Raw genomic sequence first — 13,404 nt, forward strand, 5'->3', positions numbered from 1 at the left:
AAGTGAAGGAACGGGTCCAAGCGGGGGTGGAACAGTTGGCGGAAGGTGTCTGGTGTTCTTTGTGACAAAAGAGTCTCCGCCAGGATGAACGGCAAAGTGTATAAAACAGTGGTGAGTCCGGCTATGATGTCCGGATTAGAGACGGTGGCACTGAAGAAAAAACAGGAAGCAGAACTGGAGGTGGCAGGGATGAAGATGTTGAGGTTCTTGTTCGGAGTGAGCAGGTTTGATAGGATTAGGAATGACCTCATTAGAGGGACAGCCAAAGTTGGATGTTTTTGAGACGAGGTTCGAGAGAAGAGAATCCGCTGGTTTGGACATGTCCAGAGGCGAGAGAGTGAGGATATTGGTGGAACAGTGACGAGGATGGAGCTGCCAAGGAAGAGAGAGCAAGAGGAAGACCAAAGAGAAGGTTGATGGATGTCGTGAGGGAAGACATGAGGACTGCGGGCGTTAGAGAGGAAGATGCACGAGAACCCTTAGATGGTAAAAGATGACTGTGGCGACCCCTAACGGGACAAGCCGAAAGGAAAAGAAGAAGAAGTCAACATTGGATCATTCAGAGATCCTCACTGAACGTCTGGGAGTGAGTTTGCTGCACTGCAAGCAAATGGACCGAATAATATTCCACAGCGCACTTTTCAGGTTTTTTATTTGTTAAAAAAGTTTAAAATCTCCAATAAATTTTGTTCCACTTGACGATTGTGTCCTGCTAGTTGTTGATTCTTGACCCAAAAAATTTTTATTTTACATCATTATGTTTGAAGTTTATGTGGCGAAAGGTTGAAAAGTTCAAGGGGGCCAAATACTTCCAACAAGGCACTGCACGTTCTAAAATACTGTGGTGGCCTTCACCCCAATAACATGTGCGTGTCCCAATTGCTGAGCGTGTTGTTGACGTGAAACAAACAATAGCCTCTCCCAAAATATAAATCTTCTTGTACTCCCAAAGAAAAAAATAATAATAATAATAAGCCTCGTAACGGAAATGACCCCAACTATTGTTCACACAAGTGGGGAGTCTCGCCACGTACTACTCACCGTGCAGTATTAAAGATGACCGGGTATAAAGTGCAGTTTGGGAGCCAGCCGGAACACCCATATGGGGAGCGGAGATTCACACCCTGAACCTCAGAATTCCGAGACAGATGTACTAACCACTTAGGGTACTGTGCAAAAACAGACAAATGTTTCTCCAACTGTACTTTTTTTTTTTTTTTTTCTTGCAGTACTCCCGTCATGCTGGGAATCTACATCAGTATCTTCATCATCCTGGCAAACATCCTTTTCATCTGTGCCATATACTCTTGCATAAAGGTAGTAGAGATCATAAAAAGCTACAATTTTTCAAAATGCTTTGTTTTACTTGACGGTGTCGCTCGCTTGTCTCGCAGCTCTTTCCTGCTGCAATGCAGACAGTTTCAAAGAAGATTGTCCAGTCTCGCACCAACAGCACTCTGGTCGGAGTGTTGACCATCGTCCTCGTCTTCATCTCTGCCTTTGTCAACATGGTACGATTGAAAAGAGGCCCCCGAAAAAGGAGAACAAGAAAAAATAAATCCACACTTTAAAACGGTCGTTGCAGTTTGCGTGCGACACCAGGAGCTTAGTGGAGTGCGTTGCGGAGAAGTCAAACACCTCCGCGGCCATGGTGACGCCCTGCGTGATCCGCCGATTGAATGTGTCCGTCGAAGGCGGTCTGGAGATCTGCCCCGGTCAAGGCCCCTCCTGCCCGTTTCCCGAGGTGAGGAAACGACTCCGCCCCGTCCGTCGCGTGTGCCCACTTTCTTTCCGGATGCTAACGTAATGAGCGCTTCATTTGATGACGCTTTCCCCGTTTGTGGCAGTACTTCAGCTACAGCGTGCTGCTGACCCTGCTGGCCTGCTCGGTGTTCCTGCAGATCAGCAGCATCGGGAAGTTGGCCCTGATGCTGCTCATCCAGCTCACCTTCCTGCTACTGGTCGAGTGGCCGCAAGTCGCGTTGTTCGACAACGCGGACCTCTTTGTCACCTCCAACGCCATGTGAGTGCCGCGCGAGGATGGCGTTTCGTTGCAAACGTTCCTCAAATTTTATTTTCATGGTTCAAGGCAAAAATTCATCAATTTATTACTGCGCAAATCCGTGTCATTGAACAGGTCTTACTAATACAGTGAAGAAAATAAGTATTTGAACACCCTGCTATATTGTAAGTTCTTCCACTTGGAAATCATGGAGGGGTTTAAAATTTTCATCATAAGTGCATGTCCAGTGTGGAAGAGATCGTCTCAAAAGTAAAATCCAGATATCACAATGTATGATTTTTTTAAACAATTTTTTTGTGTGATTCAGACGCAAAGAAGTAATTGAACACCTGTCTATCAGCTAAAATTCTGACCCTCAAAGACCGGGTACTCCGCTTTTAAGAGTCCACCTCTACTCCATGTATTATCCTGAACCAAATGCACCTGTCTTAAGTCGTTAGCTGCATAAAGACACCTGTCCACCCCATGCAATCAGTAAGACCTGAACTTGTGACATGGCCAAGACCAAAGAGCTGTCCAAAGACACCACAGACAAAATTGTACAACTCCACACGGCTGGAAAGGGCAACGGAGAAATTGCCAAGCAGCTTAGTGAGAAAGCTCCACTGTTGGAGCAATCATGAGAAAATGGAAGAAGCTAAACATGCCACTCAATCTCAATCGGAGTGGAGCCCCATGCAAGATATCACCTCGTGGGGTCTCAGTGATCCTTAGAAATGTGAGGAATCAGCCCAGGACTACACGACAGGACTTGGTCAATGACCTGAAAAGAGCTGGGACCACCGTTTCCAAGGTGACTGTTGGTAATGCACTAAGATGTCATGGCAAGGAAGGTTCCCCTGCTTAAACTAGCAGCTGCCAGGCCCGTCTTAAGTTTGCCAATGACCGTTTGGATGATACAGAGGAGTCACGGGAGAAAGTTTTGTGGTCAGATGAGACCAAAATGGAACTTTTTGGTCATAATTCCACTAACCGTGTTTGGAGGAAGACAAATGATGAGTTCCATCCCAAGAACACCATCCCTACTGTGAAGCATGGGGGTGGTAGCATCATGCTTTGGGGGTGTTTTTCTGCACATGGGACAAGAGGACGACTGCACAGTATTAAGGAGAGGATGACTGTGGGCATGTATTGTGAGATTTTGGGGAACAGAGCATTGAAGATGGGTCCTGGCTGGGTCTTTCAACATGACAATGACCGGAAGCACACAACCAGTAAAACCAAGGAGTGGCTTCGTAAGAAGCATATCAAAGTTCTGGCGTGGCCTCGCCTGTCTCCAGACCTAAACCCAATTGAAAATCTTTGGAGGGAGCTGAAACTCCGTGTTTCCCAGCGACAGCCCAGAAACCTGTCTGATCTCGAGAAGATCTGTGAGGAGGATCCTTCCTGCAGTGTGTGCAAACCTGGTGAACAACTCCAAGAAACGTTCAACCTGTGGTATTGCAAACAAAGGCTACTGTACTAAATATTAACATTGGTTTTTCTCAGGCGTTCCAATGCTTATTTGCAGCTGTATCGCACAAATAAATCGTTACAAAAAAATCATACAATGTGATTTCTGCATTTTTCTTTTTAGATTATGTCTCTGACAGTGGACATGCACCTACGATGAACATTTCAGACCCCTCTCTGTGATGTCTAAGTGGGAGAACTTGCATTGTAGCAAGGTGTTCAAATACTTATTTTCTTCACTGTATGTCGGTTGCATTAGCGTCAAGCAAGACTTTGGTTGCTCGTCATTTCTTAAAGAACACATCGTTAGGAAGTTTTATCATTTGTAATCTTTCTCCGCTTTCATTTCAGCGATCTAAATGAAACAAGCACTCAGTGGTACGTATCCATTTTCTAATATTGATGAAATTGAAAGTTTTTTTTTCTTCTATGCATTGCACGACCTGATTTCTATATGTTCATAAATTAGGTCCAGTTTCAATGAAACTACAAGCCAATGGTAAGATTTCGATGATTTCGATCGAGCGTCAGCTTAACCTGCCGCCTTATAACATGCGTCCTCCTCCGCAGCCCGTTTGTTGTGACCAAAGTTTCCCTGAGGGTCATGACCCCGGTGATCCTCACAGTATTCGTGCTGGCGCTGTACCTGCACGCACAGCAGGTGGAATCAACTGCACGCCTCGACTTCCTGTGGAAATTACAGGTATCCCTTTTGTCCACCAGAGGGCGAGATCATAACATTGCAAGATGGAAAGGTGAACGTCTTGTACCAGAGAATTTTTTTTTTTCGAACCTACTGACGTAGAATAAAATATATATACAGACACATATACAGTGGTGCCATGGTTCTAGACCACAACCCGTCCCAGAAATTGGTTCGAGAACCGATTTGTTCTAAAACCGAATCAACCGCGAGAGTTTTATTATTTCTGGGTTATTTTCGTGGGTTCGTTCGAATTGACAATAACAAAGTGCGTCGTGGGTGGGTCAGCTGGTTGAGCCGCGTGCGTTCTGTTATTTCAGTTTTTTTTTCTGCGGGCGGGAATTCACAACAGCGTGTCGTGGGTCAGCTTGTCTGGCCATATGCGTTCTGTTATTTCCGGGTTTTGTTAGGGGCGTTTGCAAAAAAAAAAAAAAAAATCTCTAACTTTTCGTTCGAAAGATCCCCACCAAAGCATTACTTTTTTGTAGTAGCTGTTATTTTCAAGCCACGAAGCTCTCGTCCTTTGCACCCGTGCAATCCGTTTTTCACGACGAACCGGGCCTCTTGGAAACTTCTGAAGCGTAAATCCATCCTCCCGGTGTTCGAGCAAAATCCAGCAATGCAACGAGCCAACACTTTAGCTAGCACGAAGGAACAACGAGCTACCTTCCCGCAGGTAAAACTAATAGAAACTAACGAATCTGCTAGAGGAGGCTCCTGCCCCGTACGTCACTTCCTGCTTCTTCTCGAAAACAAATCCCTCGAGAGGATTTTCATGGCGGGAGTTACAAAAAGCCGTACACGTCAAAATCATGTTTTGTGGTGAAAAAAGCGAGGGACCATACCGGCTGCCGTTTTTTTCATTAATAACGTACTAAAAATTATACATTTCGTGACAGTGGCCCCTTAAGCGGTCCTGTGAATATGACTTAGTTGTGTTGCTATAATCTCCGCCACGCATCCAGTAAATTGGATGAGTCCCAGGCCATCCTCGGTCTTGGAACAGTACCCCTCAATGTGGTCAATTCGTTGTCGTCTTCGTTCACCTCCCCCTCCCCGTGCGCCCAATGCTCCCCCCGTGAGTCTTTAGCTATACTACCGTCACTCTGACACCATGTTATGACCTTTCTGTCTTGTTATTCGATAACGTAGAGATGAGTCCAACTGTACTTTTTAACGTGGGTGATATTTATTTCGCTCCCCCGCCAACCTCTCTAGCTCACTTCCTTATCGTACTGTCTCGTCGCGCCCTGCTGACGTCAACACAATCACAATCACACCGCACTCGCTATATACGAGAAGTACTATCCTTACTTCACCCGATGATGTCGCCAAAGCTAGATATGTGCAGAAGATCAAACTCTGTGAAGATATCGATCCGTATGCTCGTATGCGCGATTTCCACATCCGTAGACGCAACAAAAAATCTGGCACGACGACGACGGACAGCTGACTGCTCGTCTGCAACAATGGCGGTCAAGTGCCCGGTTGAGCTAGCGCGACGTCACGGGAAACCCTGCCATAGCTCAGTCTAATAATCACGAGACGATACTTGCTCTCGAGTTTCACATGTGGCTCCTTTCTTTGTTCGTCACTCCAGCACAATTGCCTCAATCGCCTCTGGTTACAGTGTTCGTTCGTCAAAGGACTTTCAAGATAAAAGATCAAACGATAACCGTAGCCAAAACATTACAGTATACATATCGCTTCCGAGCCATGACACGATCTTGCCGTCCAAAATGGCGTTGTAAACAAAAAACACGTGGTCGGAGTGACGTCAATGAAAAGTATCTATTGGACGGATAAATGGATGAAGCTTGACAAGATCGATTTATTTAAAACATTCCTTGCAAGGCTAAAACGCTTTAGATGGACACATCAAATATTAATGTGACTAATAAAGCACCTTCACTCTCAGGCCACTGAAGAGAAGGAGGAGATGGAGGAGCTGCAAGCCTACAACCGTCGCCTCCTCCACAATATTCTGCCGAAAGACGTGGCCGCTCACTTCTTGGCGCGCGAGCGGCGGAACGACGAGCTCTACTACCAGTCCTGCGAGTGTGTGGCGGTCATGTTCGCCTCGATAAGCAATTTCTCCGAGTTCTACGTAGAGCTGGAGGCCAACAACGAAGGGGTGGAGTGTCTGCGTCTGCTCAACGAGATCATCGCCGACTTTGATGAGGTGCGATTACCCGCGTCGGCGTGCTGGGATTCAAGATACAGCGAAAGTACAGGATTCACCTTTGCCGTGGGTCGTGCGTTTGGCAGATTATCAGCGAGGAGAAATACAGGCAGCTGGAGAAGATCAAGACCATCGGCTCCACCTACATGGCCGCCTCCGGCCTAAATGACTCCACTTATGACAAAGAGGGTCGATCCCACATTACTGCACTGGCTGATTACGCGATGAGACTGCGGGAACAGATGAAATACATCAACGAGCATTCCTTCAACAATTTCCAGATGAAGATAGGTAAAGAGATTTTTCCCCCCCTCCAGTATAGCAATAAATAGTTTGTGTACATGATTCATTTATTCTTTTGAAATATCCAGGTCTGAACATTGGACCGGTGGTGGCAGGGGTCATTGGCGCACGAAAGCCTCAATATGATATTTGGGGAAACACCGTCAATGTGGCCAGTCGCATGGACAGCACCGGTGTACCAGACTGCATACAGGTGGGTTGCGTGCTTCTGATGCTCAGACCGAACATTTAGGCCTGCTTCTGCCACGTGCAGGAGGATCACCAGTTCAATATTTAATCAATACCTACAAGTGATCGCTTCTTTTGGGATGCTTTTTTAATTTCTCCCTGCTGGAATTAGTTGGACCTCATGTAAAATAAATTGGACTTGTGCCATGGTAGCTCAGCCAGTAAAGCGTTGGCCTCGCAGTTCTGAGGACCTGGGTTCAATCCCAACGCCAACTGTGTGGGTTTTGTCTGGGTACTCTGGTTTCCTCCCACATCCCAAAAACATGCAACATTAATTGGACACTAAATTGCCCCGAGGTGTGATTGTGATTGCGATTGCGGCTGTTTGTCTCGATGTGCCCTGCGATTGGCTGGTAACCAGTTCAGGGTGTACCCCGCCTCCTGCCCGTTGACAGCTGGGATAGGCTTCAGCACTTCCCCCACCCTCGTGAGGATAGGCAGCAAAGAAAATGGATGGATGGATTGACGACGGTGTTTACAACTTGTGTGTAAAACGTCTGGGAATAAAAAAAACCTCTCCACGCAGTTCTGAGGATCAGGGTCCAAATCTCAGCTCAGGCCTTTCCGTATGGCAGGGGTGTCCAAACTTTTTGCCATGAGGGCCACATTTGGTCAGGTTAAAATGCACGCGGGCCGACCTTTCAACCGGACATTTTTTTTTACGCAATAACATGACCATAATTCCCGGCCTACAGAGCGCACCTGGTTATAAGCCTCGGTACACATAGTTTAGTGTATCGAGGCTTATAACCAGGTACGCTAGCACTGTACTAACGCTAGCACCGTGCTAACCCGAGCGCCATGCTTCGTTTTTCGAACGTTTCAGATTTCATCCGGCCTTCTGGAACGAATTGCGTACGAGAACCGAGGCACCACTGTATATCGTGAGGATAGGCGGCAAAGAAAATGGATGGATCGATGTATTTCCATTATGCAGTATATTATCAGGAAAAGCTAAAAAATATATACTTTTTCGTCTTGGATCACATTACATAATTTTCCATTCATTGTAATGGGAAAACGCGCTTTGGTTTTCGAACGTTTCGGATTTCAACTGGCCTTCTGGAACGAATTGCGTTCGAGAACCGAGGGAGCACTGTATATCGTGATGATATGTGGCAACGAAAATGGATGGATGGATGGTTGTATTTCCACTATGCAGTATATTATCAGGAAAAGCTAAAAAAATATATACTTTTTAGTCTTGGAACGCATTATATCATTTTCCATTCATTGCAATGGGAAAACGCGCTTTGGTTTTCGAACGTGTCGGTTTTCAACCGGCCTTCTGGAACGGATTGCGTTCGAGAACCGCAGTACCACTGTATATCTTCAGGGAGACTGGAACTTTTCTGACACCCGTCCTGACTGGCAACCAGTCCTGGATGTGCCCTCCCTCACGCCCAAAATCAACTGGCAGCCACCCGTCAGCCTATTAACGACAAGTGCTATTGAAGGTCGATGCAAGTTTTATTTTATTCCCTTGTCTCCCGCCATCCTTAGGTCACGACAGACCTCCACCAGGTGCTGGCAAGTAAAGGCTACGTGATGGAGTGTCGCGGGGTCGTGAAGGTCAAAGGTAAAGGGGAGATGACAACCTACTTCCTCAACGACGGGCCGCCCAACAGTTAGCAGCCACGGCAACTGCAGGGACACAGCGCCGCCGAGTGAGGACTCGCAGGGTGCGCAAATGGCTAAAGCCAACCCGAAACGCCATCACTTGAATCCCGAGCGAGGGGGGGGGGGGGGGGTCAACGAGGAACATGTCGGACTCTTTCATGTTCTTGGAGAGCAAACTATGTCCCAATCGACGGCCCATTTTGGCGGTCTCACAAGCCGAAGGACAGCCGTTTTTCTTTTTTTTTTCTCATTTCTGGCCTTTTTCAGGCTGCTTGAAAGATGCAAAGTCTGTTTATTTAAATCAATGCCTTTTAGCCTGTGTCGAAAAGAAGATTTAACGCTGTACATAAGGCTATTATTATCTTTTGCGTTTTTGGTTTCACATGAATCGAGAAGAGGGATTATTCTTTTGAGTTCCAATTATTTATTTGAATTTCAAATGTATTGTGCAAAAGGTCCTTTATAAAAACATGTGAATACATCAAGCGCGTGCACAAATATCCAGTTTACTACACGATAATAAGTGTGTATGTACATGTATATTTGTGGATGAATATAAGTATAAAATGAAGAGGACTATATTGACCAAAGACTAAAGTATTTAGTAAAAGCAAGGCAAGACATGTCACCCGACGTGTTGTGGCGAAAGTCGGCAACGGCGGCCGCCCGTTTGTAAGGTCTCCAACCTTCTGTCTTCTTGCCCAGCTGCTGGCAGTAAAAACTGCTTCGTTGTTTTCATAAAATATGTTTGAAAAAAAAAAAAAAAGCAGATAAAGTATTTATTTTTGTCTGTCACTCCGGCAGCAAAGCGCGTTAACTCTAAATTATAATAGTTTCCTCAACCTTTAGACGACTAAAGACGACGAAGGATGTTTCGAAGAAGGCCGCAATTGAAGTGTCTTTTTATTTTATTTTATTATATTTCATTTTTTGTGCTCTTTGAGGAGTACACGTAGCTTCAGCTGGGTTTGAGCTCGCGTTTCACGCCGCAAATTGGTTGCTTTTTCAGCATTCGAACCGTAACAGTATGTCAACCACTCCTTTGCCCCCTTTTGGAGGCCCATTTTTTTTCAAGCGCGAATGGGAAGCCGCTGGGAAGGAATCGGGGAGGGAGAGAAAACTTTTAAGAACGAGATGAAGAAAAGACATACATATATATATCTATATATATATATATGTATATTGTTTTTTGACTGAATACTGTGCTTTGTAATCCTGGAGGGGCATAACTATTTTCACTGTGAGGTTTTTATTCTGCAGCAAAACTGCTTTTTCTCTTGCCAAACATTAACTGCTTTCCAGGCATGTCTTACTGTGGTACCTTCATTTCATCTTTGTTTGTTTCAACGTGGGGCCATTTGTACCACCATTTGTATATTCTTAATCTTGTTATGATTATGATGCGTTCTGATGAATTCTAATCATGCGTATGATGATGATGATGATTCCATTCCAGTGAAATAGGATCAAAAGACCAGCACGCTTTTTTTTTTGTTTGCGTTAAGCACCAGTGGTAAAGCTCAAATTCCAACTATTCAGTCCTAACACAAAATGCAGTATCCCCCCCCCCCCCCCCCCCTCTCCGGGCCGTCGGCGCGTTCCGGTCCAGCGTTTTGCGTCTGAGCCCCCGCTTGGCGTGAAAAACACTTCTGAAGGATTCCCTGCGCTTCTTCTTGGTTTGGATTATCTTCTGACCCTCCTGCAGTATCGTAAATCCCAGCCAGGCTTTTAAGCGACGTCTCCTGTCCGCAGAGAGCGTACCGAGTATATTTCCTGGTATTATATACCACTATGTGGTGAGTGGACGAGGGGGAAGTAGAAGGTTGTTTTTTTTTTTTCAGGATAATTTCATCACTTCTTCTTTTATTTCACCGGTCTTTCAGGAACATTTGTGCTGACGGCTGAGTTTGATTGCCTTAAGTTAATATAAAGCATATATTCGAATATCGCTATGGAGGAACTGTGCCTGTCGGCCCCTTTCTGGACTGCTGATGGAAAGAAAAGAATAAGGGCTTGTCGAGATTATTCCCCACGCAACATGTCATCACCCACTTTTTATTTTTGTCGCCACATCCGAAAGCCCGGATTCGGCTCCCCCCGCCGCGCTCAAGGTGCGGCAGAAGCACCGGAACGAAGACGGCACGGCACGGTCGCGGAGAACGCCGGACGAGCGAACTGTGACCAGTCAAGAGTGATTCATACGTGCAAAGAGTTTATAGAACGGATATACATTTGTATCAATGTGCATTGCGTGTATTCTATTCCTATTGGTTGTCCACGGGCTTTTGTTAATTGTTAACCTTGGGAAGTTTGTCCCCACACAACTGAAAAAGTGTTTTTGCTCAGGCCTGATAAATATCCCCCGTACTTGTTTCTGTTTCATTTTGTCGTTTTATTTGTACCTTTTTCTGCGTCGGAGGAGCTGACAGGGGCGCGTTTTGCTATAGCCTAATGACCAGAAGACTTGAGGACTATGACAAAAGAGAAAAATAAACATTTCCCCTTGAAGAAAGAACTCAAGCGCATTTGTAGGCTTTAACTTCCTCATATGTGCCGCATGAATTTGTGAATTGTGCTGAAAAATGCAAGGACAAGACATATTTTTTTATTCATGCATTTTCTCATTGGGTTCACACCTAAACAACACCTTTAATAATAATAATAACAAATACAATAACATGTTTTGTAACAGGGCATTGAGTGACGCTACTATAACATTCGGCGTTATTATGTATTAAAGGTTATAAAAACAAATCCATCAGTTATAAAATTAAAAAAAAAAAAGATTTTCTGTTGGGGCAGCACAGTGGATCACCTGGTAAAACGTTGGCCTCACAGTTCTGAGGACCCGGGTTTGATCCCGGCCCCACCCGTGTGGAGTTTGCATGTTCTCCCCGTGCCTGCGTGGGTTTTCTCCCACATCCCAAAAACATCAATTGGACGCTTTAAATTGCCCGTAGGTGTGATTTGTCTCTGCGTGCCCTGCGATTGGGTGGCAACCAGTTCAGGGTGTACGACAGGCTCCAGCACTCCCCGCTGGCCTTGTGTGGATAAGTGGCAAAGAGAATGGATGGATGGATGGATGGATGGATGGATGGATGGATGGATGGATGGATTTCCTGCTGGAGGTGGAAAGAACATTTCTGGATTTTGGGGTGACCCACGACCCTGGTACCTCACGAGAATAGATCCGCTCCTGCGCCGAACAGGAGTCGAATGCCATTTCCATATTCAGAACCAAAATGAGAGCAATTTGTTAGTCAGCTGACAAAATCCAAAGCGGTTAGTTTAGCATAAGACCGCATCGCCCCCAGCAGGAATCTCACCCTCACCTGTGCACCCAGTTTCTATCAGCACTCATCAAAGCCTGCACTAGAGCCCGCCAGTCCCAGTGTTCCAGCACCAGACTGTTCCTGCATCCCTGTGGTACACCTCCCGACTGATTATTGAGTATTGAAGAAATCTGGATCAGCTTTAATGGCCAAGTGTGTAGAACCACAAGGAACCTTTCTCCAGCAGTCGGTGCTCCCCTGGTACGACATACAGAACAGAAAACAGAGAACAAGAAACAACAAGAACAAAGAACAAGAGACGTTTCTTTTTTTAGGAACTATTCCTTATAAGCTGATGTGAAATCTATATAGATACGTGTGTTAACCATGACAATTGTGCAAAGGGAGCACTTTAAGTGACGGATCATGCGGTCTGCAAAATAAATAAAGTAAAATAAATTTCCCGACAGAAGGAGCTGGAAGAGCTGGTCGCCAGGATGTGGAGGGTCCGAGAGGATCCTGCCTGCTCCAGACCTGGTTCGCGTTGCGTGCAAGTCCTCGACAGTGGGTAGCGTGGTGCCGACAATCCAGCGGTTTTGATTGTCCGTTGTAGTCTTGAGTTTATCCTGTTTTGTGGCGGCTCCAAACTAGACTGTGATGGCGGTACCTAGTACTGATTGGATGAGCACTGTGTAGAACTGTCTCAGCAGCTCTTGTGACAGGTCGCTAGCGCTAATTAGGAGCCGCACACCTGCGCCGCATCCTTGTTGATTAACACCTGTATTTATAGGACCCAGGGGACGACTGGTCTTCGCCAGATCGTCGCAACTCATGCCCCGTTCCTGCACACCCGTATCTCTGATTCTAAACCCGTGTGTACCGACCTCCGCCAGTTCTCCGACCGACCCTGTAAGTCTGACGCCTTTGACATTCCTGCTATCTCTGATCGATCTCCCGTGTACCGACCCCTGCCTGCCCGTGGACCTGCTCTCTACGCCCGACGTCCTGACTACCGCTGCTGCACTTGACTGTCTGCCTGATCCCCGACCTTGGAACACTTTTCCCAAACTGCCTCTGCGTCTCTGGAGTCCTGCATTTGGGTCCTCCTGCGTCTCGGTGGGTCGTGACAGGTTGTGCTTCCTCAGAAGCCACAAGAAGTACATCTTTTGCTGGGCTTTTTCGAGGATGGAGTTGATGTTTGTCCCCAACTTCAGGTCCTCTCAGACTGTAATTGCCGAGAACTTGAAGGTCTTGACATTTGACACAAGGCAGTTGGACAGCGCCAGGGGCAACTGTGGTGAAGGATGCCTCCTGAAGCCCACAATCATTTCTCCAGTCTTTAGAGTGTTCAACGTCAGGTTGTGTTGACCACACCAAAGCTCCAGTCTCGCCACTTCCTGTCGATACACAAACTCGTTGCCGTCTTTGATGAGGCCGATGACCATGGTGTCATCTACGAACTTCAGGACTTTGACAGTCGAATGCCACGAGGTGCAGTTGTTCCTGTAGAGAGAGAAGAGGAGAGGGGAAAGGGCACAACCTTGGGGTGCCCCGGTGGTGTCCGCCAGCAGAGCTGAGCTGGAGTATTTTGGAGGAGAGGAGTTCAGGTATGACGCCGTTA

General features: G+C 46.3%; 1 protein-coding gene across 1 annotated transcript in view; it reads left to right on the forward strand.

The window, feature by feature from the left end:
• The window catches only part of LOC133513104 (adenylate cyclase type 6-like), a 66,439-nt gene extending 55,292 nt beyond the window's left edge, over positions 1-11,147 (forward strand). The window contains exons 14-24 of the mRNA XM_061843490.1: positions 1,230-1,317; positions 1,395-1,511; positions 1,586-1,744; positions 1,848-2,023; positions 3,827-3,853; positions 3,945-3,974; positions 4,046-4,178; positions 6,097-6,360; positions 6,447-6,651; positions 6,732-6,856; positions 8,395-11,147. Coding sequence (XP_061699474.1) covers positions 1,230-1,317; positions 1,395-1,511; positions 1,586-1,744; positions 1,848-2,023; positions 3,827-3,853; positions 3,945-3,974; positions 4,046-4,178; positions 6,097-6,360; positions 6,447-6,651; positions 6,732-6,856; positions 8,395-8,523 — 1,453 coding nt within the window. The 3' untranslated portion in view covers positions 8,524-11,147. The remainder of the gene's footprint in view (positions 1-1,229; positions 1,318-1,394; positions 1,512-1,585; positions 1,745-1,847; positions 2,024-3,826; positions 3,854-3,944; positions 3,975-4,045; positions 4,179-6,096; positions 6,361-6,446; positions 6,652-6,731; positions 6,857-8,394) is intronic.
• Positions 11,148-13,404: the final 2,257 nt, after the last annotated feature.

The sequence above is a fragment of the Syngnathoides biaculeatus genome, chromosome 2, assembly GCF_019802595.1.
Source record: "Syngnathoides biaculeatus isolate LvHL_M chromosome 2, ASM1980259v1, whole genome shotgun sequence".
Lineage (NCBI taxonomy): Eukaryota > Metazoa > Chordata > Actinopteri > Syngnathiformes > Syngnathidae > Syngnathoides > Syngnathoides biaculeatus.